At 35.1% G+C, this 17,448-nt stretch overlaps 1 protein-coding gene across 2 annotated transcripts in view; it reads left to right on the plus strand.

The window, feature by feature from the left end:
- LOC139689878 (sodium- and chloride-dependent creatine transporter 1-like) overlaps positions 1–17,448 on the plus strand; it is a 66,225-nt gene that overhangs the window by 36,996 nt on the left and 11,781 nt on the right. Inside the window, exons 4-5 of one of the 2 annotated variants that reach the window (XM_071586983.1) lie at positions 2,592–2,740; positions 13,232–13,350. In XM_071586983.1, coding sequence (XP_071443084.1) covers positions 2,592–2,740; positions 13,232–13,350 — 268 coding nt within the window. The remainder of the gene's footprint in view (positions 1–2,591; positions 2,741–13,231; positions 13,351–17,448) is intronic. The other variant, XM_071586984.1, reaches the window with a different exon arrangement.

A 17,448-nucleotide genomic window follows, 5' to 3' on the forward strand; every position in this document is an offset into this window, starting at 1 on the left:
ATAGAGGGGAGAATGTTAGGCAAACAAGGAAAGGGAAGGAACAGGATAGGGATGTTGGACGGGATGAAGGGAGGAAGAAAGTACTCAGACATGAAGAGGGACCTGATATAGAGTAGGATGATGGATTTTGTGTTTAGTTAGGAGTAATAAAATGTTAATTGGTAGTTGTGTCCACCCAAAAACCTACCTTAACTGGTAGATTACCTAATAATAATAATATATATATATATATATATATATATATATATATATATATATATATATACCCACCCACACATACATACATAATAAAAATAATACTTTATTCATTTTGATAAATAGTAAAACCGTATTAAATGTCGTCAATGTAAATACTGCTTAATATATAAACATAAGCTCTATAATGTGATGAAGATTGTCACAAAAGAATTCACCAAATGAGTAAAGTGGGTTAGCAAGTAACCAAGTATGTACCCTATTCTTGAATTTCGTGATACAGTCCAATTTCAGCTGAGTAGGCAGACAGTTGGTAGTAGTATTTAGGGGAAGCAACCGACTGCTGAGGTCATTTGCGCCAGACAGTTATGCAGTCAAGTGTTCACATTATAAAATGAGTTGTAAATTGAGTCTAAAATAAGTAGTATTAAGTTCGTTTTACCCCTTATGGTGTATTTATGGATGTGAGTTCTTAATTGTTAAGTTGTTGGTTTAACTCACATTAATCAGAGCCTTAAAGATATATAAACGAAATACAGTCATGATTCCATACCAAATAAAAAAGGTTTACAAGAATCACGGGGTAGTATAATAGCAAGAGAGCAAATAGCTCTCATTGGTAGTAGTAAGATTTGATTAACATATGGGGAATGATGCTATAACTCAAAGCCATTATTCAAATTACATCGAAAGATAGCAAAATAAAGTGTTAAATGATACACATTTGAAATGAGAAAGTTGAGCTTCCTTAATGCATATACAGATCTGATATATCAGATCTGATAGAAGTGGGTGTCCCAGTGAAGTTTTGTATCTATGTAAATTCCTAGTATTTTAGTAGTTTCAATTTCAGTTATATTTTATTTAAGACTGTATACATTATGATGGGTTTTTCCAGTATTTGATTGCAAATGATTAATATCAAACCATTCCTTAGCATGTCCTTGGGCGGTGCTAGATTATGCCTTTGCATCTTCTAGATGTTGACATTTTTGTACTAATGTGGTGTTGTCAGCATATAAAACAGATTAAAATTTCATATTACTGGACAAATCATTAATCATGATCATGAAAAATACTGGGTCATGTGCAGAGCACTGTGGGATGCCATATTTTTCCTTTAAGTGCTGCAGATTGACAGTAATTAAGTTCAGCCTATTTGGTGGCAATCATCCAAATATGACTTCACAGTTTCAGTGCATTTCCCTCAACATCATAATACTCTAGCTCCGTTAGTATTATTAAATGATAAAAATAGTCGAAAGCCTAACTAAAATCACATAGTGCCACAGAGACTGATTTCCTTTCTTCAAATGCATTAATGACATAATTAAATGCAATAATTTCCTTGATTAAGCAATTAAACAAACCATAGATATCCTTACTGTTGGTTTTTTTTTAATTTTTTACAGTTGATATAATATCAAATGGAGTGACAAAATTCGATTTCAAATTTTAATTACGAGGGTCATCCGGAAAGTAGTACCCGTTCGTGCCGCATGAAGTGCTGACGACGCGAGTAGCCGCTGGACGAGGTCAGATAGCTTCAGTGGCTTGTCTGCCTTCTCTGAGCCAAGTTGCGTGACGCTAGCATTGCCTGTGTTGTTTCTGTGATTGTTTACAATGTTTAAAAAAATTGAGAACGCCGCCAGTTGTGAAGTGAGGGCAGTGATTAAATTCCTCAATGCAAGAAACGTTCGCCCATGTGATATTCATCGCCAATTAAAGGAGGTGTATGGAGACAATGTAATGGACGAGTCGTCTGTTCGGCGGTGGTGTCGCAACTTCAACATGGGGAGGGGGAACACACACGACGATGAGCGTTCGGAGAGACCGTCTGTCATTACAGACCAACTGGTGAGCTCAGTTGACGAATTCGTGAGGAACGATCGGCGCGTCACAATTGATGACATCTGTGAGCATTTTCCCAATGTTTCTCGAACAATTGTTCATGAAATTGTTAAACACCATCTGCATTATGCAAAAATTTGTGCAAGATGGGTCCCTCGCGTATCTCAATGAGCTGGCGGCGAAGGACTATGCAGCAGGAATACAGAAACTTGTCACACGTTATGACAAATGCCTTAATTTGCTTGGAGATTATGTTGAGAAGTAGTTTAAAGTATCCTCTTTCAAATAAATTTTTTTATGTTTGTTAATATTTACTTTTGTGTCTTTATTTCACGAACGGGTACTACTTTCCGGATGACCCTCGTATTTGGAGGACTTTTTGCAGCATATTGCCAATACTGCCAAAGACACACATGCAAATATGCATGTAAAAATAAGAAGTGGAAGAAATTAATGTACGATTATAGCCAAAACTGGCATTTTTCAGATTATAGAAAAGAGTGAGTCAAACCAATTCTGATGATAATTAATTGTTTTCTTTTAAGAAACAAAGTTCTTGGCATTAGCAGTGGCATTGATGATATTGGAGGCATTCAATGGGAATTAGCTGGTACATTATTCCTTTCATGGCTCTTGGTGTACTTCTGCATCTGGAAAGGGATCAAATCATCTGGAAAAGTTGTCTATTTTACAGGTATGTAGAGTTATTCAATATTATATCAGCAGCTAAATAATTATGTCTTTAAAGAATATTAATCTATTATTTTTTTATATGCATGAAAGAGTCATATTTTTTCTTTTAGATAATAAATGTATGCACCAATAAGAATTTTGTCCAGTTTGCTTAAAAAAATACTTTTACTTTGATCACCATAAGCTAAAAAAAGCTGTATCTATAATCATGAAATTTTTCAGTGAATAATTTCACCTTAATCATCTTTCATGGAATCATCCAGGTTAGTCTGTTGGTTATTGAACCTACCTGCTGACTCATTGGTCCACTGATGGGCTTAGGTCCATTAATAGACATTGGTTTTATATTAAACCTTGTGGTTCAGTCTTAGGAGCACCTGATTATTCAGGAGTAGCTTAACAGGATTCTATGAATAGATAGGCCACCAGATAAATCTGGAGTGCATAAAAATATGGTTACCTATCTAAATGTTCATAACATAATCTCTATTTTTCCTTAGCCTTTGAAAATTTCTTTAGCTGTGGGTGCATTATGACATAGCTGCTTTCACTAGTGCTGCCAATGTGAGGGCAGAAAGGGTATTAAATGATGATAGCAAATTTAAATCGCTTAATGATTATGTACACAAGAGATGGAGATACACATTATACTGACAAGATGGTGACCAAATACTCACATGTGGCAAGAGTAGACAAAGAGATTTGTCGTGATGAAAGAGTATGACTGACTGTCGTTGGTCTGTGTGGTTGATGCCATTGAGCTTCTCTGGTGGCACAACCGCAAACCTCTATAATTAATAAAGGGCAAGATTTGGAACTTCTCTAACAAGTGAAGAGCTAGGTCCACCACTACACATCTTTCCTTTTGTTTCCCAGTGCAATCTTCTTTTCATAATATTCCTTGCAAGCATATGGTGAATCCTTTACATCCTATCTGCATCACCTATTTAAATTTTTTATTTCATCATTTTTCCTTTTCTACCTCTCTTCATTGTAGGCACCAACTTATTTTTCAATTTTTCTCAGCATTTGATGGGTAGTATTTGTCTTCAGCATCATGTCTGGAATCAAATAGTACCTACCCATGTTCTTTATATGAAATACCACATTACTGCCTTTATGTTGTGAAAATATTTGCGCATTCCAATGTCAGCTAGAATTTTACTGGCAGAACCAATTATAATTTATCCTGATAAGATGGCCATGTCAAATAAATTGAAGGGTACAAATAAATCAATAAGGACACTTAGCACAAAAATCATATGGTCATAAGAAAAGAGGCCAAAAAAGCAATGGGAGGATATTAAGGACATTCAGGTACAGAAAAAGATGGAAACATATAATGAGGTACAAGAATTGTCAGAATAGTGTAAAAGGAAAACAATATGAGCCAAGAGAGATGCCTAAGAGAATAAAGTTGTCAATGGATTCAAAGAGATTTTGGGGAGCATTCATCATAAGAGTATGCAGAAGAATAAAGAATTTGAGCCATCTGAGTATCGTTTTCTGTTGAGGCAAGGAATACAGTTTGGATGAGGATACTTCTATACAGGTATTTTAGTACATTAATACAGATACAGAAATGTGATAAATAAATAAAATCATTAAAGAGTTGAGGGAAATTGGAAGAAATAGAGTGTTGGAATTATATTTTGAAATTATCAGGAAAATAATTGTCTAGAAAAATGCACGAAATCAATTTAAATTTAGATCTGGATTTAATTTTAAATCCTGAAAATACTAGAGAAACAGTCATCATAATAATAATTTTTATTTGTTCAAGGAGTGGTGTACAACAGCAATATAGGATAGGTCATTAAAAATATGAATTAAGCAGGAATTCAGAAAATCATACAAATATAGAGAAAAATACACATTTTGATCATATTTACATACCTATAGGTTATACTTTACATTTATTGTATTTTTCTCATACATGTCATATTTTTTCATTAAAAAATTCAGGTATTGTATCATTTTCTCAGTCATGAATGTTTTTATTTGCCTTTTAAACTGAGTTATATATTTCATGTCTTTGTACCTCTGAGGTAATTTATTGTACAGGTTTAGTCCCATTGACTTAGATTGTAGGCTCACAGATATGGCTTTATTGTATGTGATGTGCAGGCTTGACTGAGTTCTAGTATTGTGACAGTGGTAGTGAGAAATTGCTTGGAATTCTAATGAGTGTTGTTCAATATATGTTACTTGGAAAGCAGTACATATGGATGGAAATGCTGGTCAACCAAGATCTTAAACGATTTGATGGATAGCTGAAATTGGAGGATTGCATGTGAATAGCTTTCTTTTGCAGTTTAACTCTCACTTGGAAGAGAGATGATGAGCCCCAAAGAATGATACCATGTGCAATATGGGAGTAAATAAACCCATAGTAAAGCACTGACAGAATGCCTTGGCTCACTATTTTGATCAAAGTTTTCTGGGGGAACATGCTAAGCTTAATTCATATGAATCGCATTTTATTTGAATATCCCAGGTCAAGTGTGAGTCAATTAGTGAAGACCAAAGACTTTAAGTTTAATTACACCTGCAGAAAAATAATACTGAAATAATCAATGGAGAGTTAAATAATAGCAAATACCAAAAGGTACCTAGGCAAAGATTGATTTGGTTTTAGAAAGGGGAAAGAACATGTGACACCATTGGTTAAATGAGAATTTAAGTAGAAAGCACTATCATCCGGGTGTTTTTTGTGCTACGTGGGTTAAGAGAAGGAATTGCGTGGGGTAGAGAGTGAACAAGGCTGATGAAAGTACAGTGGAGAGTAAGATGAGCATGATCCATTCCACTACCTTTCTCATTAAATAAAACACTCGTTTGTTGAATATATTTTTTCCATATAAAGTATTATAACATAAGATAATGTATTCCATGCCGAAAACATAAATTTTTTGCAAGATTTATTAAAAGGATATTATGTAGAACCCATTTAGGGTCATATTTCTCATTCACCTTTTGTTCTATCATGGAATAAAACCATCTTTAATGTGAATTCGATTTGTAGAAAACAAAAAAGATTCAAAATAATTAGTTAATTCATGATACATACATTTCATAATTCATTTTTACAAGAAACCTGTCGAGAGACATTTATTTTAACCAACTCTTGAAATATTTTTGAAAATGCGACATAGCATTATCATTACATAAATGTTGACTGTCTTCTTAAGGCTTTTTCTGTGGGGATATTTTTGAAATTATTCATGAAATATTATTGAACTGTGTGCGAAAAGTCATAAATAACAATCCTGAACATAAGTTTGGTCAAATGTGCAATCATTAGCGGCCTTACAATGCTACTGGAACTTGTGCTGAACTCAAAAGGAAACAGCTGGTGTAATCACTCTGGGAATCCCTCACTCCTCATCACTCGTTAATCAAAATGTCACTCACTAAGTGAATTATTCTTGGGCAAAATATTTTTGCTCATCATGCAAATTACTTGCTATCAAAGATTTTCGTTTTGCGAGGTTCCATGGTATTGTGGAAACAAAGAGTTAACTGGAGGGAAGGCGACTTTTGAAAAACTGTTTATGAAATAGATGTAGCAAGTACAAGTCAGGTGGTGGTGAATCAGGAAGGCTAAAGAACATACAATGAAGTAGGGTAGGATTGACTATTACTTACAGTGATATTTATCTTATATGTTAGCAAAATGGAAATGGTTCTATGGGAATGGATTAATTTGAGAAAAAGGTAGGTGGAATTACAATAGAAGCTAATTACAATAGTTAGGTATTCAAGCATCACTATTAAAGTAGGAGGGAAAAAACTATAGCAGGTGGAACAGTTTGGGTATTTTATTTATAGAAATGGGCAGGGTAGAAGATTATAGAAGAGCATTAAGAGAAGAGAAGTCTTCATGAAGGTAGTATTTGCAAAGAGAAGAGAAATAATGACAGATATGCTTAAAAATGACAAATGGCTAGAAAAAACTAAATATGGATGATGGTTCAGTGTGGATCAGAAACCTGGTTTTCAAGAAAAAAGGAAAAACGTGAAGGAGCGGTCTTAGATGTGGGTATGGAGAGAGATTGAAAAAATAAAGGACAAGTAGAATTCTGCCAAATCGAAGTATTTTCATGGAAACTTGCACTTAATGCCTTGGCTCAATTGCATGCTTCGGGAAGGGTCCCATTCAGACCCAGGATGTGTCATATTTTTCCTGTGGAAATTTACTTCTCCTTTGTGTTCACCCTTACATGTTTCCTAACCTGTTTTCCTTTACCATATACCAACCCAATATGATTTTAAATCTCCTAGAGCATCACTGAATCAATCGAATAATTAGTTCGAGTTGCCATATTCTACTTCCGATTTTGTCTTTATGTTTGTCTATATTTAAATGCATGTGTGTATGTTACATGGCCAGAGTGAGTTGTTTTCTCTTACCTTTCTCCTTCACTTTCCTTCCTCTCCAAGCCCTATAGTAAAAGAGTATCTGAGAAGCACACTCAAGAATCTGCGCCAACACTATTGCTGCCAAATTGACTCTTAAGTATTTTCCTGGAAACTTGCTCTTGATTGATTAGCTATTGGTATAGCACTTTCCTGCCAAAGAGATAAGTCCCATATTCAAATCCAGTATGTGTCATATTTTTCTGCGTAAATTTACTTCTCCTTTGCGTATATCCATGCATATTTCCTGTTTCTTGGCAATTGACCTTGTATGTTTATTGAATTCTCACTGCATATTTCTATGAATTGCATATCAATGTGTATATATTAACAATAGGGATGCGGTAGTCCAGTAGGTAGAGCACTGGGCTACTGACGGGAGGGCCCTGGTTCGATTCCCGGGGATATCTCTGGGCACCCTCAGCTTCACCCTCAGCTTCACCCAAGCTGTGTGAATTTTGGGTACTGCATCTTCCTGGGAAACCACAAGTGGCACAGGGAAAGGAACTGGTCCCCCTCCCCTGATGCGTGAGTTTCACACCCTGTTATTCTTATAATTTTGTGAGCTCTACCCTCACCTATAAAACTGACCTTTGGGTTGATAACTGCAGTCAGAGGCATATTAATACTGTTCTCTACTCACTCCATCAGGAACCATTCTACTTTATGTTTATCCCCTCCCCTTCACCCCTCTCCATTTGTCCCTCCATCATTATCAATAAGAATAAATTTCAGTAATAGAAATAAACAAAGTTAAATATAGATGCATACAAATTCAGAGTTTTGTATTGTAAATTGCAATACTACATATCTTCAAGAAAATACTTTAATTATAATTTAAAGTTTATCAGCTTAAGTAAAGTTAATAAAATACACAATGAAAATTATTCATATAGATTTGATGCACCCTTCTCTATGCTAATGATACATAGTGGGTGCTTGAGAGCCCGAAAGATTTTGAAGCTGCCCAGCTGGGTGTGAGGTACATCGCTCAAACATTGGAATTGAGCAAAAATTGTTTTGATGAAAATAGTTATGTTTGATATCAAGAATTGGAAGAATGACTGCGTTGTGAGTATAAGTGGTGAAATATTTGGACAGATGAGTGTATTTTATCAGAATTTTTGCAAAAGATAGTTAGATGGAATAAAATAAGTAGAGATTAAAAGGCATGCAAATGTTAGCAGAAAGGTTGTTGGTATGTTGAACTCATAACAAATGAATATTTATTAAAAATATCAAAACTGGTATTGTTTTAAAATATATTCCTCCACACATTTTTAATGGAGGCAAAACTTGGGCACGCCAGAAAAAGTAAAAATGTTAACTAACTGGAGTGAGAATGAGGTAGAGACCAGAGGAATGTTAGTGGTAAAAATAGAAGAGATAGGGTATGGAATGAATGGAAGTATTCTTAAAGGAAGCATGAAACAATTCTTAAGTGTTTGGTCCTGTTGAGAGAATGATTTACAGTTGAATCACCATACAATATGTATGAGAAAATCAAATGGTTTGAGAGGAATGTGGTTGCTGAGATTCACATGGGTATAACTGATTGAAGAGTTTGGACTAGGAATATTAGAAACCTCATGAACAGAAGAGTGTGTTTGAAGTAATGAATTAATGTAATGGAGGAAAAGGAAATTAGGATGGAATAGTGTGGAGGGAATTAGTGAAGAAGTAAGTTTCCTGAAGTAACTAAAAAGGAGGCTTTTTTTGACAAAGTCTATCCTGAAAGAGAATGATACAAAAGCAGCATAGGCATGAATTTTTTATAAAAATATAATTGAATTTTACAGAGACCCCATGTATACTGTTTTGTTAATTGGCATGTATAGTGTTTGGGTATTTACACTAAATATAGATAGTGTGGTTGCTAAATACATAATTATTATTGCAGGCTATCTACTGGCTATGATAGGTGTTAGATGGACACAACTACCGTATAAATATGTCCAAATCCAAAAAGTTCTCCAGTCTCTCCTAACAAAACTCAACTCAACGTCCTACTCTACAATAAACTCCTCTTCATTTCTGCATACCTTCCTTCCACCTTCATTCTGTCCAACATCCCAATCCTATCTCTACCCCTTTTTCATTCTCCTAACATTATCGTCTCTATCAGAGTCTTCAACATCCCATTGCCAATAGATATACTGTGCATCCATGTTGAAGTATATTTAGGATTTCTCCCAGCAATTCCCTCTCCTTCTACACAATACCTAGTACCTACACATTGGTTTTCTTTTCTGTACCCTTAAAATTCTCCATACTTCTCCAAATCAAAATTTCAAAAGCATCCAACCTATGGCAATAATCATACTAAAATTACCATGTTTCCATGCATTACTTAACTACGCTCCATATAAAAGTTTTAATGAGCCTTTTCTGAACATCCTTACTCGATGTCCCTGTCATCAATTCTCTCCATCTTGTCAAAGCTTCTTTGCCAAATGCAATTCTTCTCCTTACGTCACTACTACTTTGACCGTGTTGGTCCAAAACACTTCCGAGATACATAAACTGCTCTCACTGCTTTTTTAAACTGCTCTAGTTTTGCTCTTTTATTTTAATAATTAGATTAGCCTTTCTCTTCTAGAAAACAGCATAACCTTTGTTTAATTTACATTCATTCTCTTCCCATACCAATTACACTGAGATTCCGATGTCCTCAGCAATGCTTTTTCCCCTTGGCTGACTGACAAACTAGAGCTGGGCCATCAGCAAACATTACTGATTTTATGGATTCCCTGTCAACTTTCATTCCTATCACCAGTTGTTTCCATGTCTCTTTAATCATTTTCTCCACATATACATTTAACAGCCCAGGTGACAATGGACAACCCTGCCGTACTCCTTTTGCTAATACGGTACATCTGGTATCTCTATCCCCCACTCGCACATGAGCAGTCTGAGGCATGTACAGGTTGCTGATTGGTATCCTAACCCTCCATTCCACTCCTATTTAATAAAATATATTCATTGATTTTTCCCATTCACTCTATGAAATGCCTTTTTGAAATCTAAGAAACAGGCAAATGCATCCTGAATGTAATCTACATGTTTATTCCTCTTGATTAGTGATCTCATTACTACAATGCCACCACATGGGCCTCTCTCCTTCCCCAAACAAAACTGTTCATCCCCTAAGTAATCATTTGCCCTACTCTCCATCCTTTTATTGATGATCCTGAGAATCACTTTAGCTGTGTGCAAAATCAAACTTATAGTTCTGTGGTCTTCACATGATGTGACCTTTTTCGAAATTGGAGCCAACACTGATCTCACAAAGTCCCAGCAAGATTCCTTCCTCATAGATGCTATAAATTAGTCCACTTCCTCCCACATTCTCCTAAACCCTTTAGTAGTTCCACAGGAATATTTTCTACTGCCACACTTATTTGATTTCATTTTCCTTAATGCCCTTTCCATCTCATCTTTGAGTATGGCTGGACGTAAGCTTTCTTCATCTACATCATTTCTCTTCCTAGTCTAATCTTGCTTGCCTAAGTTCTTTACATTACACTTCTTCTATATATTCCATCTCTCTTGCATCTTTTCTGTTTCAGCTGTTATTTTACCCAACTTATCTCTAACTGTTAACACAGATTTTCCCTTCCTACTTCTCGACAGTGTTTTACCTTCTTTAAATTGTGCATCAATGTCAACCTTCCTTGGCAAAGCTTTCCATATCCTCACACTGCCCCTTTCACCATGCTTCTTTCACTGTATTTGTTACCTATTTCATTTATTATTTACGTCTTTGTATCTCTTTCTCCCTAACTCTTATTTATATTCTTCCATTTACTTCTCTCATCTATCTATCTAATCATCTCATCTGTGGTCCATAGTTTCCTTGTTCTTTTCCCATTAATGGTTCCCATAGTTTCATTTGTGGATTTCAATATCCCTTTTCTGATATATTCCCATTTTTCTTCAACACTACTCAGCTCCTTTCCCTCACTCATGATTTTCTTTACAGCCTGCTGATACTCCTTTCTTGTCAGTCCTGTTAATACTTCTACATTCCATTTCCTAATCCGCCTCCCTTGCCTTATTTTTTTGACCCAACACTTCATAAGTATTGAATTGTGATAACAGAGACTGCATCCACTCCCGGGAAACTATACATATTGATCAGGCTGTTCCTAAATGTGTGCCTAACCATAATATTATCTAACTGTTCACTTTCTGAGTCACATTGTCATTGTCCTGTTACCCATATGCCTTTTGTGGTGTCTAAGCCAAGTTTTGATACTGATTAACCCCTGTCTCCTGCAACACCTCATCACCATCTCTTCCTTTTCCTATCATTTTATTTCAATCCTCCATCACTATCAAATGTTCCTCGACAGAGACACATGTGATTATGTTCTCTAACTGATCGTATACCCTATCTACTTCTTCCTCCTTATGATTGCTTGTGGTATGTACACATTAAAAATGAACAAGTTACTCGGTTCTGCTTTTACTTCAACTAGTAATATTTTATCCTTTGCTTTCTCAATGTTGACTGCGCTTCTTTCTACATTTTTACTCAATATTATTGCACCCCATTGCTAGCACTTTTCTCCTCAGCTGTGTATAACTCTATAACTATCACTCCAGTAATCCTCGCTATCCTTCCATCTCAACTCGCATAGACCTAAAACATCTATATTTCCTCCGTCCATCTCTCAGTTACATTCTCTAACATTATTGTCCTCAAAATTTTCCTAACATTCCTAGTTTCTATTCTATTGAATTTGGTCTTCTTCTTTGTCTTCTGTGCAGCTGTTATCAAAACTGTTCACAAAATTATCTGGCAAAGGTTCCATGAGGTGATGATCATGGTAGCCTTGCCTCTCCCACTGCTCAGCATGACACACAGCCGATTGGACCAAGTCCTGTAGTTGCCAGGACTCATTTTCTCTCTACTACCCATCATGAAAATCATGGGATTAATAATTAAGGTAGTGTCCCATTGCCTTTCTCAATAGAGTTTTTAACATGACACCATCATTCAATGGCTGCCCCACACGGGTCAGACACCATTGCAGCCACCTCACTGAGGAACAGATGCTACACAGACTACCCTTCATCAGGCTTCTAACCTTCAACCTCTCTGTCATGGGTGGCAGGAGGAATTATCATTACTCCTGCCAGCACAGCTCTAGGGGTCATTTAAACACACAAACCCTTTCACCGCGTTAAGGTTGTAGTCCATGGGAGTGGAAAATTCCATTTATATCCCTCCACTTTACTCTGATTTTACTCTTATTTTTTCATAATTAATCTTTATCCTACTTCTGAATTCTGGTGATTGTGTTTAAATCCACCTAAATCCTATGGAGTAGCTTGATGGGCTATCATAAATATTTGGGTGCTTCTAATATGCATATATGCATTTAAAATTCTGGGAATAGTTTCAATGTTACATGAGAATTTAGTGATACTCATATATAACTTCATATTTTACACATTTGTCCATGTGTATAATAAAAATGAAACATACATCCTATATGTCTTTGGTAAGTGCTGATATTTGTATCTTCACTTCCTTGTTGCAGCCTTATACCCACAATAAAATATGGACAAATCATAAATGCGGATGGTGAAGTACCAACCTGATTAAGATGCCCAATAATAGCCAGTAAATGCTTTAGTCAATGGGAATGTGTTTGAATCTACCAAGGGAATTTGAATTTGAAAATTTGAATTTGTCATAAAAGTGCATTGGCAGGTCCAGTCAACTATTGATATATCCTAAGTTTTAACAATAGGTAGCCATTCCCTTTGTGTATAAAACATAGCATTATCTCAATATTTCCTCAACAAAATTTGGAAATCTTGCATATTTCTTAATGATCATTATATTTACTCGAAAATGTTTGATTTTCTGTGAGTGGGAAAATGAATAATTAAAGTTAAAAAAGAAATCTGCTATTATTCACAGTTTTCATAGCAGTATTGATGGCATTCTGTACCTGTATTGGAATGCAAATCTATTTTTTGAATTCTCATAATTTTTTTGTCAAATATCAATGTGAGTTTCATAGCATTCTTTGCTGAATGTTTCTTTATCTTTTTTCAGCTACTTTTCCTTATGTTATGCTAACAGTACTGCTCATTCGGGGTGTGCTTTTAGATGGTGCAGAAGAGGGAATCAAATTCTATCTAAGACCTGATATGTCTAAACTTCAAGAAGCACAGGCAAGTCATTCTCATCGTCATATTCAATTGTTATGAACTACCAGATTTTTCTCGAACCACCTCACATGTTGGCATTGCATAACCCCTTGCAAAACAGACCATGGATGAAAAAAGGGGCTTAATTAAATGGGACTAGCACAATGATAAAAGAGGAAACCCTCATTGGAGAACTTCCATAATTCCAAGGTGGGTAGGTCCTTAGATAACAGTTTCCAAGATAGATGGAAGGTATACTTCACAGCTGTAAAAGGAATACAGCTGAGATGGATGCTAAGGGAAAGTAAATGGAAAATAAAGAGCTGCAAATGGCCTTCATAGGAGAAGCAGCTGGTGACTCTGTCCAACTTGTAAAAGTGATTTCATCCAAAAATTGGCCATACCATTTTAAAGAGATCTATAATTTCCAAATGCTTAAGGATGTGTTCAAAATGCTGATGGAGAAGGGTCAACTTCACTCAAGGTGCAATTATCCAATCAGTTACTTCTATAGAATGAACAAGGTGACCAGCTGCACCCTCCTCATCTCCTGCTAATCACTTCTGATGTAAATACAGCAGAGGTCTAAATGCTTTTGAATTCTCTGTGATGATGGCTGTTGTAACCTGAGGAATGATTATTACATACATGATTAAATGAATACACTCCTCTCTGTTTTCTTAATTATGTTTTGACACGACTTATAATCTCCTGTTTAATAGTACTTAATGACCAAATACGGCTAATTTCATGAAAAAATATTAATTAGTTTCAAAATAATTTTATATTGTTTAAATGCCTTACACATGTTGAAAAAAATACCTTATCAATATTTTGGAAGATTGAGGAAATTTACCCCTATTGGGCCCTTGGTGCATTTGGATAAAAGAATCAATTCAAAAGGTTCTGGGTGTCTGTTATTAGAACATTTTTATTCCCTTTATTTTCACTGCCAAAGTTATGCAATATTTTGCAAAACATACAATTAAACAGCACTTTACTTTTGTTACTGCAAATGATTCATATCGCCACGCATTACAATGAAATTTCCCATAGTTGTGTTGTGTGTGTATATATGTATGTTGGATAAATGTATATGATATATATGTATATGTACATGGTCTGTCCCAAAAAATAAGGAGAATAATTCGGGGAAATAATTTATTACTGATCAAAGTACAAATTACTAAAACTCATCAAAACAGCTCCCTTGTGCATCAACACATCGATGTCAGTGCCTCTGCCACGCTTCCTGGAAGGCATCAACGGGAATCTTGTTCAGGCACCTTGTCATGTCCTCTTTTACATAATCCAGTGGTCCCAAAACGCTCCTCAAAGGGGTTGTACTTGGGTCATACTTGTCCTATGTCTCGCCACCAGTATCCAGTATCCACCTATTCTAAAAAATTTGGGCCACTTTCACAGTGATCCAAGAGGTCCAAGGCAAGCTTGTCATACAAGCCATCTTCTGACAGCACCTAGGGAACCATCTTGGCATACCTTTCTCATGGCTAAATCTTCTGTAAGAATGCATGAGAGTGGCTTTGGTACATGAAAGGGATTTAATGACATGGGGATTCACTAACTGTATGCTTCAAAAAGCAATACACAGCCCTGCTCTAAGAAAGATAATGTTAGCCAATAAAAATATAGAAAAACACATAATAGAGGACTCTCACTCCTATCCTGAAATTTTCAGTGGTAAGACTACATATATATGCAGAAAATAGTGACTGACCTTTCCTTCTTTCTAACGAGGAAGGTGTGCTTGCAGCAGAGATTTGCAGAAGTTCATCTTTTATATGTGTTTCTATCCTGTTTCGTTATATCTATATCTATGTGAATATATATATATGTGTGTGTGTATGTGTGTATGTATGTATATATGTATGTATATATCATCTCTTGGCTAAAGAATCGGGGCGCTTGGCGACATATTAGACCCACGGATCTCAGAGTAAATTACGTTTCCTCGATAGCTCAAGTGGTTAAGAGCATCCGCCCGGCAAGTGGAAAGATCCGGTGTTCGAATCCCGGTCAAGGAAATATTTTTACTCTCGTGATCCGTTCGATTCCGCCTTCCCCACCTCTATTGTGTTCGTCCTTTATGTGTGTTCCTATCCCTTTTCCTTATATCTGTTTCTGTATATATGAGTATTTATCCGCCGTTTGGCGGGATTTCGTGTTTGAATGTGTATGTATATATATATATATATGGGTCGCGGTAGTCCAGTGGATAGAGCGTTGGACTGCTGATCAGAGGGTCCCAGGTTCGATTCCCGGGCAAGGCACTCTGGGCACCTACAGCTCCACCCAAGCTAAAGTGATTTTTCGGATACCAGGTCTTCCTGGGAAACCATAACCGGCACAGGGAAAGGAACTGACCCCCTACCCTGATGTGTGAATTTTCACACGCCGTATAGGGCTTAGTACTGGGTGATCTCTACCATCACCTACTAAACCGACCTTCGGGTTGATTACTGTGTTTATATATATATATATATATATATATATATATATATATATATATATATATATATATGGTTATATATATAAATATGGTTATAAATATATAAATATATATATATATATATATATATATATATATATATATATATATATATATAAATATATATATGGTTTATATATATATATATATATATTAATATATATATATATATATATATATATATATATATAATGTATAACACTTAGCACTAGTGGACACAGACAAAAACACAGAAACACACAAAAAAGAGACTCACTATTTTTCGAATTTTCGGTGGTCGTTGCCACCTTTATCAAGGAGGAGAGGGACAGAACTCCGAGTTCTGTCCCTCTCCTCCTTGATAAAGGTGGCAACGACCACCGAAAATTCGAAAAATAGTGAGTCTCTTTTTTGTGTGTTTCTGTGTTTTTGTCTGTGTCCACTAGTGCTAAGTGTTATACATTATTATTCACGTCCGTGAGTCTTTCAAAAAGTGTTATATATATATATATATATATATATATATATATATATATATATATATATATATATATATATATATAACCATAAACCTTCCATAAACCATAGACCTTCGGGTTGATTACTGTGTTTATGGTTTATATATATATATATATATATATAGACGACAGCCGTGCTGTCGAAACGTAAAATAACAAATTGTGAGTGTCCTTTGTTTGTGTCTCTATATTCTAAAAATCTACATCTGTGTTTTTATATATTTGTGTGTCGCCGAAGAGCGTTCCATTTGGAAGATATTTTATATATATATATATATATATATATATATATATATATATATATATATATATATACACACATACATATATATACACATATATACATATACATATGCATATATATACATATATATAATGGGCTGACACAATATAACACAAATAGAATAGTATAGCAACATTTAAAAGGACACTGACACGGTAAATTGTTCGAGCTTTCGGCCCTCTCAGAGGCCTTCTTCAAGTGAGACTCACTTCAAATGAGGCCTTTAAGAGGGCCGAATGCTCGAACAATTTACAGTGTGAGTGTCCTTTTGAATGTTGCTATACTATTCTATTTGTGTTATATTGTGTCAGCCCATTATTGTGCCACTCATGTGAGTTTTTCCGTGCAGTTGTTATATATATATATATATTGTATACAGGTATATATATGTACCGTATGTGTACTGTATTATATACAGGTATATATATGTAACGTATGTGTACTGTATTATATACAGGTAGGTATATATAAATACCTGTATGTATATATATATATATATATATATATATATATATATATATATATATATATATATATATATATATATACATATACATATAGGGATAGGGATGGGAGCACATATAAAAGACAAACTTCTAAAATTTTTGGTGGCAAGACCACTTTCCTCTTAGATTAATTTCACTTAATGATAAATTAATTTTTAAATCATTGGCCATTAACTGTCCCACTCATAAACACTATGTACATACATACACACACACACATATACATGTATCCCAAGAACACCTACACGATCTTTTTCTGTGTTCTTATATTGTTTGTTGCTGTCCAAGTTTTTTATTCAAAACTTCCGTGTTACTTCGACAAAATCA

The sequence above is a fragment of the Hetaerina americana genome, unplaced genomic scaffold (assembly GCF_022747635.1).
Source record: "Hetaerina americana unplaced genomic scaffold, ioHetAmer1.1.p SCAF_285, whole genome shotgun sequence".
NCBI lineage: Eukaryota > Metazoa > Arthropoda > Insecta > Odonata > Calopterygidae > Hetaerina > Hetaerina americana.